The sequence below is a fragment of the Populus alba genome, chromosome 10 (assembly GCF_005239225.2).
Source record: "Populus alba chromosome 10, ASM523922v2, whole genome shotgun sequence".
Lineage (NCBI taxonomy): Eukaryota > Viridiplantae > Streptophyta > Magnoliopsida > Malpighiales > Salicaceae > Populus > Populus alba.
Genome location: NC_133293.1, coordinates 8,351,342 through 8,364,140, shown reverse-complemented (window position 1 = coordinate 8,364,140; position 12,799 = coordinate 8,351,342). Strand labels below are relative to the sequence as shown.

The 12,799-nt window shown below is 35.4% G+C and overlaps 2 protein-coding genes across 4 annotated transcripts; one reads left to right on the top strand and one right to left on the bottom strand.

The window, feature by feature from the left end:
• The first annotated feature begins 2,036 nt into the window (after positions 1 to 2,036).
• LOC118048783 (uncharacterized) lies at positions 2,037 to 6,005 on the top strand. Its single transcript, XM_035058584.2, has 4 exons — positions 2,037 to 2,325; positions 4,556 to 4,626; positions 4,930 to 5,065; positions 5,507 to 6,005. The coding sequence occupies exons 1-4, from the start codon at positions 2,166 to 2,168 to the stop codon at positions 5,590 to 5,592; spliced, it is 453 nt and encodes a 150-aa protein (XP_034914475.1). The 5' UTR covers positions 2,037 to 2,165; the 3' UTR covers positions 5,593 to 6,005.
• On the bottom strand, positions 5,646 to 12,038 carry LOC118048781 (histone-lysine N-methyltransferase family member SUVH9). 3 transcript variants are annotated; one of them, XM_073411905.1, is made up of 3 exons: positions 9,724 to 12,038; positions 6,583 to 6,753; positions 5,646 to 5,779 (listed from the first exon to the last, which is right to left on the bottom strand). In XM_073411905.1, exon 1 carries the CDS (start codon positions 11,896 to 11,898, stop codon positions 9,799 to 9,801), a length of 2,100 nt encoding a protein of 699 aa, XP_073268006.1. In that variant the 5' UTR covers positions 11,899 to 12,038; the 3' UTR covers positions 5,646 to 5,779; positions 6,583 to 6,753; positions 9,724 to 9,798. The 3 variants fall into 3 exon arrangements, with proteins under 3 accessions (XP_073268006.1, XP_034914474.1, XP_034914473.1); XM_035058583.2 differs by lacking the exon at positions 5,646 to 5,779 and adding an exon at positions 8,554 to 8,651 and having other exon boundaries at positions 6,302 to 6,753; XM_035058582.2 differs by lacking the exon at positions 5,646 to 5,779 and having other exon boundaries at positions 6,302 to 6,753.
• Positions 12,039 to 12,799: the final 761 nt, after the last annotated feature.

Genomic DNA, 12,799 nt, shown 5'->3' with positions numbered 1-12,799 from the left:
GAATAGTATTTTTTATTGATCAATTTTTTTAAAAGCAAACAAACACATGGAAGTTTAAAAAGTGATTTCTCTTTGAAAAATAGTTTTCTTGAAAAATAAATTCATAGAAAGTGAATTATTTTTTAATTAATGGTAGTGTCATAGAAAATAAGTTGGAAAACACTTTTTACTATTTAGCTATATTATAGAAAATGAGTTGGAAAATAACTTATTGATTTTTTTTTCAAGTTTATTAAAATAATGAGAAATAAATCTTACAAATTAAAAAGTTGAATGAGAATGAAATTGAAAAAAAAAAACTAATTTCATAAATTATCTTAAATAAAATAAATAAAAATAAAAATAATGGAGATCAAATATAACAGATAAAAAAAGTTGAAAGATGATGAAATAAAAAAATTATTTCAATATCATAAATTATTTAAAATAAAATAAATAACAAAAAAAAGAATGAGAACCAAATTTAATAGATAAAAAATTTCAATTAAAAAAATATAAGAGAAAAGCAAATAAAAATTATAAAAATAAGAACTAAAGTTGATATAAAAATCAAATTAAATCAAATTCTAAAGAGTGAGATTGAGAAAAAAAAAGATTCAAAACAAAATATATAGCAATTAAAAGTTTGAGGACCAAATTTAATATAATCAGCGAATAACATGATATTTTAAAAATTTGTATAATTTCTAAAAAAATATTTTCCGCCCAAAATAAAAGGAAAATACTTTCTTGGAATCAAACCAAATTTTTCTTTGATTAGAAATTATTTTTCATTGGCCAACTTTTTTAATGATAAATAAATATAAAAAAATTTAAAAAGTAATTTCTAAAAAACTACTTTTCACTAAATTTACTATCACTCAACACATATATGAGATATCTCCATCATTTAGTAATAAAAAAAATTGATTGCATTGTATTTGTTATGTCTTATAATTGGATGAAATTGGATTTGGAGCACTGAATTGTTGGTTTTTGAAAAAGAATTTCACCTCGCATTCAATTTTAATATACTGAATTGCCTAAGGTTTTCAATCAGCAATCAGCAATCAAGATTTTAAAAAAATTTACTCCTAATATCTGTCATTTTAGTGGTGATAAATCAATTCCAAGCAAAACATATAAATACTCAATATACTGGTGATAGGTTCGAGTTTGTGCTATGCAGTTGCAAGCAATGTTTGTTTTTTTTCAAGTTAATTTTAATTTGATGGCACTGAAACGGGAAATTCCTAAGAATTATAAGCTCTGACTTCTAGCATTGCATTTCATTTTGGGTTTTCTGTCTTATTTTTACCCAATGAGATTTGTGAGTTATGATAAAATAAGGATAATGTTACAGTGCAAGATAAAGCTGCTAGTTTCGCCCACTTCGTACTCTTTGATGTATTGTAATCTGTTCAGATTCTTCCTTTTTGTAGTTTAATATTATAAATCTTTTCTCTGTTTCTTGTAATCTATATCTTATGTCATTTTTTAGTTTTTCATATATATATATATATATATATATATATATATATATATATATCTTATGGCATTTTTTATTCGAAATGCCGCGGTTCTCCGTTTAGGACTCTTCGCTCCTCTCTGGCATGCTAAAAATTCTAGCCATAAACCGGCTTTAGGTGAGTTCGGCTCGGCTGGATTGTGTGTTTATGGTTGGAGACGGTGGATTTGAAGGGATCAAAGGGAAACGACGGTGATGGTTAGGTTTGGTATTTAGGGTAAGAAGGTGGATGGAAGAAGATGACTAGGGTTTTTTTGTTGGATAATAAATTTTAATATTTAGGTTTTTTATTCTAGATTAAATTTTTAATATTTAATTTGAAAGATTTTTAGTTATTAAATAAAAAGTAATGATAAACTTGTAAATAATTAAAAAAAGGAAGAAAAAGAAAAGGGTCAGGCTGATACAATTAGTAATAGAGGGGCTTAATTGAAATGTTTTTAATCGGAGGGATGGTTATTAGTAATAGAGTTCAAAGTGGGTCCCAAAGAGGAGCAACATTTCCGTTGAGGTTAGATGTCCTGTCTTGTCCGAACAAGAAGAAAAAGGAAAGAAGAAGCCCTGCTTCTTTCCTTTATTAAAAACAGGAACATCAGCTATCGATCATTCTCATCACTCAAAACAAAACAAGAAGATTGTCTAGAAGAAGAAGAAGAAAATGGAGACACTGCAGTCATGGAGAGTGAGACTTTCCTTCAAGAACGCTACAATATTCATGACGTTGCTGAATACAATCACAGCCCTTTTCTTGCTTCAGGGCTTTCTCTCTTCTCCCTCTTCCCGCAACAGCAAGCTCTCACCTGACCACTCCAATTCAGGCATGCATCTCTCTCTCTCTTAAAATTTTAATAAACCTTTGGAATAATAATGGGTATATGTTTGAATTGAATAAAAAGTTATCGGCTAGGCGGATTTTATCACTTTGCTCTATTTTGTTGGTTTTGTGATTTTTAGCCCAAATAAAAAGAGTCATTTGTTTGTATCGCTTCTCTGTTGCTTGTTAAGAGCATGGGTGGAGTCTGGGATTTTATGATCAAGGACTTTCCAAATGAATGGGAAATCTTTCAAGTATAAGAATGTTTTATCCCCTCTTGTTTCACTGGGACAGGACTCATCCTTTGATGTTTATGAAGACTTGTTCTATTAATATCTCAATTTGCACCTTGCGAGTGAAGCTTGATATCTGCTCTTGACATCAAGTTGAAGCGACACTTCAGACTAACATTTGAGCCTCGTGCATATGTATGAGTCATAGCCAGAACCGGTCTGCTCCTTTAAAAGCCTTAGATATGAAGAAGTTTGGATGTAGGGTAAAACCTTCCCATTTAAATGCACCCTAGGGTTCCAACACTTTTCAAAAGATTGCACCTTACTAGGAATGGGATTTATTGCCTCGAGTAATTTTGCTTCCTCTTTTTGGTTAGATTCCTTTTAGCTTAATCTGTCTAAGGATAATTATCATAAAGACAATTTTTCGAATCTGTTTTAGATAAGAGGGTGTTACAAGCAGTTCAATGCTCATTTTAGTGGAGAATTGGCCCTCAGGATTTTTTCTAATTTTTGGAGTCTGTATTGGATAAAAGGGTGTAACGTGCAGTTGCTCATTTTAGATGAGACTTGACCCTAAGGATGTTGTCTAAGTGCATTATGAGGTAATAATAGTATTTTGATCAATCAGACTCTACTATGGCGTTGTGTTGTATTTAATTGGATTTGCTTCGGTTGATGGTGTATGTATGTTAGTTGTCAACTTTTCACCATTCTGAGAGGGGGAAGTGTGATAGATGAATTGTTGCAGAGTTACATAGACTGCTATTATCTGAAATTTCACCCTTTTTCACCTCTCAGATACTGCTTGTGCTTCATATTTCTTCAGTTAACTGACCCCCAGGAAGCCCTGTAACAGGGAAACTTTATTGTTTATATGTAAAAAACAATAATAATAATAAAAAAAAAAACTGAAGAGGTGCGTCATCACAAAACAACACCATGATTACTCTCTTTCTGTAATGCTATGTGGATGTTATAGCTGGTTTGAACTCAAGAAAAACCACTGCATGTAGTTTCATTGTCAAATACAATATTTTACTCCAATAGGACATGGATATTGGAAAAATTGAAACTGACTTTAAGTCCCACCTCTTGAAATGTTGTTTTCGATCATCCAACTCACTCTAGGTCTCTTTTATGTTTCTTTTCCCTCTTTTTTATCTTGAAGGATCAGAACTATTGTATCTCAATAATTTATTTTTGTAACTTAAAGGTTTTCTCCCCACAATCCCAGAGATCTGAATGTTTCCAGTAATTTTGCCATTATATCCTATTTCTGTATTGGCTATCACTTGGAACTAATCAACAAAATATTCTTTTAATTGTACCTATATTGGTGACCTTATTTCAATCAGACAGTGGTGCATGTGCAGAATGTTTCAGAAAATCATGATCTCTAGACTTAATAATGTAAAATTAACCTAAATCTTTCTACCACATTTTATCACTCGTTCCTGGCTTCTTCTAGATCTATAACTTTTCTTGTCTTCTTCTAGTTCTTATGAATCTAAAACAATTTTCTTCACAATTTTTTTTATCTTTTTTGCCTGAGACTTCTGTAATGTAAATGACTAGAGTCTGAATTGCAATTTAAACAAGACTATGGCAGCATGCTTTCAACATTTTTTAGTTGTATGTTGTTTTAAGATTGGAAACAAACCCTTCAGTGCTAGTTTGGTGATTGTCAATGCTTTGCTATATTTAAGGCATTTAATTAACATTAAATCACGTCCACACAGCTTAAAGATGTACTAATTTAAATTCACAGTTCTTGAACATGAATCAAAAAGCATCTGGTATTAAGCTTGGTATCAGTATTGTCAAGGCCATGCATGACTCTTGAAGGTTGCTGATTTTTGAATGACACTTTCTGAACTTGACGGTGGTATTTCTTGATTGCCACCGAGTTCTATTTATTTCTTTACTGTGTTTCTAAATCATTTCAGGAGCAATGGAAACTCTTAACTGTGTTTTAATGCCTAACAATTCAAAATGCAGTTAAGCTCAGCTACATCAAGGAGTCTGAAGAGATGCGCCTTGCCACGCAACCTTGGAAGCTTATAAAAAGAGTATGGTGTTTGCTTTAAATCTTAACATGCTTGTTATATGCTTGATTAAAATCCCACAGAACAACATGAAAAACTTTCTGGAAATGAAGCTTTGCCTGTGCTTTTGTTTTCTCACTTCCGTTTTGACTATTAGATTATGTGCCTGAAATTTGGCATGCACTTATTTCCCATAAAAAATGGAATCCCTCTCTCTCTCTCTCTTACATGTTACCTTGTATCAAAACAAGAATGAGGAAGGAAATTGTGCGAACTCATGGATTGGAACAAGTTATTTATAGAAGTTGGTTCCTTCCGTGTTTGCAGGTGAAAGAAATTGAGCAAGAAGTACATGCAGGACCTGAAACAGTCCAACAGAAAGATATCAAGCAGACTGCTGCCGCTGATCTTTCTAAAAGGTTACAGGATTTCCGTTCGCTTAATAATGCTTCCAGTTTGAAAGGTAATTGCTTCCTGTATTTTCTATCTTTCAGCTGTGTTTTGTGCAGCCATTTTTAGTGGTCCATACAGAAAAGCTTTATATCTGTGAGATGGTAATGGTTACTTTGCTGCATCGAATAAACAATAAACTTTCTGGCTAAAAAATATCAAACTATCCCAGTATCATTGGTTATGGTTGGTCAATTGACATGTTAAATACATTAAGATTGCCTCTCCCTAAACGCATTCATTCAAAATGATTAGTTGCGTTCTGTAATTTTACGTCTTGGACACTATTTATGTCTCTGGATTCATAATTTATGTGGCTATCGAAAGTTAATGCATTTGTTTATATGGTGCCTCAAAACATTTACGCTTTCAGAACTTTATGTTCTTAAGGAGGTGTGTTGTTGATTATACTATCATGCTGATGATCCTACTAACATGTTAAATATTGACTCAGCTTTAGATGAATGGCGTAAACGAAAGATGGAACGAGCAAGACAGTGGGCTTTGGAAAAAAATGGAACAATAACCTCCCAAGCTTGATGCCCTTTACGAAATGTGTGATTAAGGGGATTTGTTATGTTAAGCATCGATTGGCACTACTATGAACTCACCTCAAGATTGCATAAATGTACATAAAGAAAACTGAATGTTACACCAATTTCAGGGGAAGTGTCTTCGGCAGTGTGCACTTCTGTGATGGCAAAGTTAGTTGCTTCGCCAATGGTACCTGTTACCATCGAATAGCAATGTTTTAGTGATGGGGATACCAAGTGGCAAGAGCTGAACATCATCAAAGAAATTGCATCCTAAACATGCTTATAACTGCATGGTCATGCTCTTCTACTTGTTTAAAACTTTTATTCCTTAAAGAAGATTTAACCCGCCCAAGAACAACTTAAAACTGGAGGCAGGTAGTGTTACAATTATTGGAATTTTGAGAGGTTTCTCACCAACCATATTTGTAGTGTCTGTGTCCACCTATGAGATGGGATACTTGCCAGCTTTCTGATTAACCTAATAAACCTACCGCATGGTGACAGATGTGCACATATGAACCTACCCCATGCAGCTGTGCCAGTGCGATTTTCAACCAATTCATCACCCCAGAACAACAGTACACTCTTCGCCTGAGGGAAGTTGTCACGCGTCTGGGGCATGCCAACCAAGCACGTAACATGATGAAATATCTTAGCCACCAATCATCACTCAATCAAACTCCTAATTTCAAGAAGAAATGCAATCTAAGATATTGAAAATAAAATGATTGGCTATCTTTGATGCACTGAGATTTTCTATACAAGCTTATACAATTTGAACTTTGTATATACAAGTTACAAAAAGTTCATCCAGTCATGCATACAAGTAGTAAGCTTACAGAAAACCCTAGTTAAATTGACTAAAGGAATTAGCGTACAAGACTTCATCCTCGAGATTCAGTGAACTACAAAGTCAAAATGCCAGTAACAGCAGCATCCACATATTTGCTGAGAACTTATCAGTTCCAGCATTTTGTTTCACCTTTTTAATCACCTGTGAAACCAGAAGTATGAAATCAAGGGTGGGGAGGCAGAGAAGGCCTTGTAGTGCAGATGATAGGTGAATGCTCCCTTTCTAAGAGGACTCTGTAGCATCAACTCTCAAGGTAAAAAGATAGCAGCCACCTTGCTCAAAACCGGGGAGGATCCATTTTCCAACTCCCACCTGCGAAAGGTGATGAACATGAGAACATGCATTTCTTTTTCTATGGAACAAATAAAATAAAATAACAGAAGAGAACAAGAAGAAAGCTGCGAAGAATTAAATCATGTTGCACAAAGTTGGCATGAACAAGAAATTGATACTCACATTTCCGAGCATGCTATACAATTGTGTTGCATGAACATGACATCACAGCTGTAATATATACCATGTAAGTCACTAAGAACTTCAGAAGCAGACCATTTTCAGCCCTAAGGAACATCCAATGGATGAAGTCCCAGATTACATCGGTATTTTGATGACTGGGACCACCAACCCATTGTGCAGCCTAAGGTTCGATATTACATTCACAAACAACACTATCTGGAAAGTCAGTTGCTCCTCTTTTTGAGGTGATTAGATAGAATCTCCATTAGAAATTATTATACATGTACACTTACAATTGCAAACACTCACTGTTGAGACTGTTAAGCAGGGTGGCCAGCCAGCGTTTATACTGCTCTGATAAACACTCATAAAAGTTCAGATATTGATGCACTTGAATGAAATGACTTGATTACCAATCTACCCCCTCCCCTTTCTAATGAAAACTTTCTTGAGAAAAGTATTATTAAATTAAAGAGTTTGGGGGGAATATCTCAAAATGTCTTCAAGAGATGAACCCCCACCAATTGCCCCATACATTCATGAATAAAGGTAATTATGTATAGAAATCACTGTTTGAGAACCCCCCCTCCTGACCCAAAAATTCTGTCTCTGTGAATAATAGCTCCCAGCATCAGTCACCAACTTATTTAAGAGATTAAATACGGAAGACAAGGAGGAAACACTAATAAATGAAAGAGATTACTGATGTGTTCATGGAAGTTAGTGAAACAATTAGTAGGAGCACTTATCCATTATCAGGAAAATTTAGATCACTAACATCACTAATGCATTAGTTTTAGAAATTCTCAGTAACAATTTTATAAATAAATCAATAACTATACAATGACACTATCACATGAAATCTAATTCATTGTACAAATATTTGAGTGTTCATTTAATGGAGTTAAGCGCACAATTTCTTCTACAAGACTTCATCTTGAGCCTTACAACAATTTAGTTTTAAGTTTATTGCCTTCTCTTGCTTTAGATGCGTAACTGAACGGTTGTCTTATTTAATTCTATCTTTTCAAAATTTTATTTTTTGGTATTTGCCAATCATTTTCTTTTTTCCACATTATTTAGTTGTGGTTTTGCGGGCAAACTATTGTAACCATAAAATCTTTATGTTGTGTAGAGATAACTAAACAGAAAGAAACAAAAAAGGATGTTGATTAGGTTGCATTTGATAAATATCCCAGGACAGGAGGGACAACTACAAAAGAGACAGAAACTTGCTTCGTTGAAGAGACAAAGACAAAATAAATTTGTCTCGGGACAATTTTAAAATGAATTTTTTTACTTTCAAAACAGAAATACACCAATGTCTCCATCTCTTTATTCCCGAGATGGTAAACCAAATGCTAGCTTAGAAACCTTATTCAATCTTCATAAGAAACTAAAGTAATGGTTTCATAAAGATTTTAACAAAAATATTACATCCTACAAAGCAGTAATAACTATCATGTACTAATAAATCTATTTTCAAGGACAATAAGGAAAGCCAAAAAATTAAATGAGCCTCAATGCATGAATGGATGTTTAAACATTGATCGATTTCACAAGGAGATGCTTACGAGGAAACGGGGATATCCTAAAAAATGATAGACTTGGAAAAACTGAATGATATCTATAGTTAATTTAGAGAAGGCCACAAACATTTAATTTCCTTTATTTACATAGCCCTTCAAGGCTCCAACTTCTCATGGACAGCAATCAAGTGCTTCCAGTCCAATTTTGTCCAATTGTTATCAGCCCTACAAATGGCAAATTCCCATGTGCAGCCATTAGTACATTTGGGATGGTAAGGTTTTATTTAACAATCAACCCAGTCATAAAATCAAGGAAGCATGCTGAAATGATGGCTCAGAGGAAGTTTCATAAATTTGCATGTAGCCGAGACTCTTCTTATTGAATAAACTTTCAGCCCGAGCATATCAAGAATCTTAATGGCAAATATGGGGGATTAGCATCTAGCAGTTGAGTGGAGTCACAAATTTAAAAAGGCATCGATGTTTTCTTGATCATATCTATTTCAGAGAAAAACAGATTATTTACAAAGAAAGACAATATCAAAAAGAAAAGGAGGGTTAACAGCATGTCTTGAAAACAATTAAGAAACACAGGACAAATCAAAATCAAACTGTTAACATGGATGGCAAAAGCATCATCTATAAACTTTTAAGTGGCATGACACTGTTAAATTGGTTCTAATGGACATGCATGAAAGCACCACAGTGAACGTAAACTCTAAAACTCAGAAACCTAATTGGCAAAATTAGAATTCAGAGACCATGCTGCAGACTACTCCGAACATAGAAAATGTAGTTTGTAGCTCAGCTTTGCAGGAAATATCACATTAAGGGAAAAAGAAATAATGTTCTGTTCCAAGAAACCAGAATAGCTAAGGTAAAGACATCCTAAAACAAACATCATAAAAGATTTACCCTTACAATAGGACAGCCAGTATTATGACTTATAGCAGTAATGAGATACTAATTTAATCACAACTTAATAAGTAAAAGATAGGAAAGAATAGAACAGAATTTGACTTGTTCTGACTGCAGGAACTAGACACAAAAATAAATAATAAAAGCTCCACGAGAACACAACCAGGTAAGGAAAGGAATCCCCATGCACAATAAAACACAATAACTCGTTTGAATATAAAATGATAATAATAATAACCCAACAGGAGACACAGTTACTACTGCAAACTACCAGAACTACAAAAACATATCCTATTATAACAATGCACAAACAGAGTAAGATGCACTATTATGTGTCCAGGCTAGATGTCAAGCTGCACACAGAGATAGTTAAGTTTACCTTAGCACATCATGTCCTCAGAACACAGTGCCACACCACAGAAAAAAGTTGCACATCCTCTTTAAGCTTAATCAGTTAGTTGCAAATAGCAAGCTTTGCTGTCCAGTCATCAGCCACACCGTAATCAAGGCTTAGCTCCCTCAAAGGTGGGATATTCTCCATTGCAAAAAGCATGATGTGAGGGAACATCAAATTATTGTGATCGTACAGCACAAATTGCACCAGCACGTTTGGAGCTGAACTATGGCTCATATAACAGGCAACATTCCTCATTTTTGACACATCCATTGCAAAATCCAGTGGTGGAAGCTCAGGATATGATGGACGGGTGTAATTTGGATAGATCTGAGATAAATCCCCCCATTCTGCCCATTTAGCAGAAAACCTGTCTGGATAAACCAAACCACCGCCATTCATAGTGAAAATCTGGGATTGCTCTCTAGTGAGGACAACCCCTGCATACTCGCATATAAAAGCACCAGCATGGATCACGTCCAATGACCTAACTCCCCATCCTGTTTCCCTCGACCTAAACACTTCCAATCTATTTCTCAACCCCCTTTGTGTCACCCTATTCCTACAGGTTGGTGGACACCTGCACGAAACCCCACATTCAAATACAACCGGCTTCCCCCTCAACAAAAAACCATTCTCATCATAAGCCAACTCACCACCATTCTTCATCGCACAAAAACAGCCATCACTGCATCCCGAAACACAATCACATCCAGTTCCATTACTTCCATTAGTGAGCACGAAGACTGGAAACACAGTACGTTCAAGATACTGATAGCACAAAGGATCATGATCATTGTCAATATCATTGAACAAAAAAACAGGCATATTCTCCTTCTTATTCGAAATATCAAGACTCAAATACCCTCTAGGCCTCACAGTCAATGGCTTAGTCCTCAAACTCTCCGCAAACTTCAAGATTGAACTACCCATTTCTGGTTGGCCATCTATCCTCAGAAGCCTATACTTGTAAACACCAAACCCTGATTTCCCAACATCAAACCAGTAATCAAGAATCTTATACAACCCATCATAAACATAAACCTTGCTACTAACACTGCCTTCATGTTTAATCCCTCTAATCACTCTTACCTCAATCCCATGACGCATACTCCTCTCCAACGCCAAATTCCCTCCTTCAAGCTTCTGGTGCTCGCATTGCCTGTTCAACTTGTCCTGCCCACCATGTCCGGTATAAATAATCACATCTCCAGCATCCTCGTCGTCCTCATAACCACCTGAAACGATAATGCTAGTAGCAATAGGCTCCCTGTTCGAGCTCTGGCTCGCTGGAAGATAATCAATCCCAGCCTGAGCTTGTCCGTGCAATCCCATAACACAGAGTTCCATTCTAAAAAAGAAAACATCCCCAATTTGAACACCGGGAATGGGCCCCACAATCCGCTTATCCCGATTGAGCCAGAGCCCACAATCCCTCATCGCAGAGGCAGCACGGAGATCTCCACGTGCGCGGCGTCCTAGGCGTTCTCCCCTTCGCTTCTCCTCCTCCAAGATAGACAAAATCCGAAGAGAGTCGTAGACCATTCGTGTCCGGCGGACCAAGTCACGAAAATACCTCTGGTCCTCGATTCCCAGGTCGGTGACACGCACGAGCTCAGAAGACCGCTGCGGATACTTCGGACGCCGGGAGACCACGACGGTGGAGAGAACACTGTTATTATTATCATCTTCATTAAAAGGGACGATAGCGCGGGAATCTGGGTCCGAAACGACGGAAATGTCTCCGTATTGATCTTGCAAGCGTTTCGCAAAAGCTGTGCGAAAGAGTTCGGAGATTCGGTTGTATTCAGAGTAAAGATTATTGGCATTGTCGTCCTCGGAGGATGTGGACTGGGAGAGAGGAGGGATTAATTGGGAATTAGAGAAGTAATTCGGGGTGGAACTGGTAAAGAAAAGATCCCGGGTGCTGTTGCTGGGGTCTTGTGGTGGTTGTTGTTGGTAGATTGGGGTTTCAACATCAAATGGTTCGAGCTTAGGTTCGACTTTTGGGACTAACAAAGCTTTGGCTGTCTCCTTCGCTGACAGAAAGGTGGCTATGGTATTGGAGCTGGTGGATGCGGCGGCTGTGGTGGTGGTGGTTAGGGGTGAGGATGGAGACGGGGCAAGATTGAGGTCTTGAAATTGGAGTAGAGAACCCATTTTTTAGAGAAAGTATGGTTTTGTTAGTGTTTTTTCATAGATTGAGCGAGGGAGCGGGGAGCGTTTCAAGTTGAAGAAGCTGCCATGGCAATGAAATGAAGATGGTAAGGAGAAGTTAGGCTGTGATGGGGGAGTGTGGACATGTTGTTTTCAAAATTATTTTTTTTTATTTTTAAAAAATTATTTTTAATATTATAACATTAAAATAATTTTAAAATAAAAAATAACTTCAGATAAAAAATAAAAAATCAGAAAATACGAAAATACAGGTTTATGTTGTTTTTTAAATTATTTTTGATATTATAATCTTAAAAAAAATTTAAAAATCAGAAAATACGGTTAAACTGCAAACAAAAACCGCTTCTAGGACAGTACAGATTGTCCTTCACTTGGGTCACAAAGTTTTGCCGCTTGTACTTTTCTCATTGTTTCTTTTTTTGGCTGATTTTGTTCACACGTGTACGGTTAAGATCTGATTTTAAGACAGGTACGGTGACTGACATGTCATTGTAAAAGGTGACACGTCAACGATCGGATTACGCTGACGAAAATCACCTTGCATGCTCAAAAAGTTTCAAAAGAGGAGTAGTTGGACTCTGGCACCGGAATTTGAGAGGGTTGAACGCTTACTGCATCTAGCACTTGTAAACTCTCTGCTATTTTTTATAAATATTTTTTTAATTATATTATTTTAAAAAAATATATACTATATTTAAAAAAAAAAACTCTCAAAATAGTCGTTTTTAAAAAAAAAAATTAATTGGGAAGCATGCTTACTTAATTGTTGATGTAAAGATACTCAATAATAAAAACAAGATATTTAGATAATATTTGAAATTGCAATTTAATTATATTTTTAAAATTTTTTTAATTTTTTTAATTTTAAATTAATTTAATGTTT

Excerpts from the sequence above, each read along its gene's own strand:
- LOC118048783 (XM_035058584.2), top strand. The coding sequence starts at position 2,166 with ATGGAGACACTGCAGTCATGGAGAGTGAGACTTTCCTTCAAGAACGCT. Across the intron at positions 2,326-4,555 it reads ACCTGACCACTCCAATTCAG|TTAAGCTCAGCTACATCAAG; the intron begins GCATGCATCTCT and ends TTCAAAATGCAG. Across the intron at positions 5,066-5,506 it reads TAATGCTTCCAGTTTGAAAG|CTTTAGATGAATGGCGTAAA; the intron begins GTAATTGCTTCC and ends ATATTGACTCAG.
- LOC118048781 (XM_073411905.1), bottom strand. The coding sequence starts at position 11,898 with ATGGGTTCTCTACTCCAATTTCAAGACCTCAATCTTGCCCCGTCTCCA.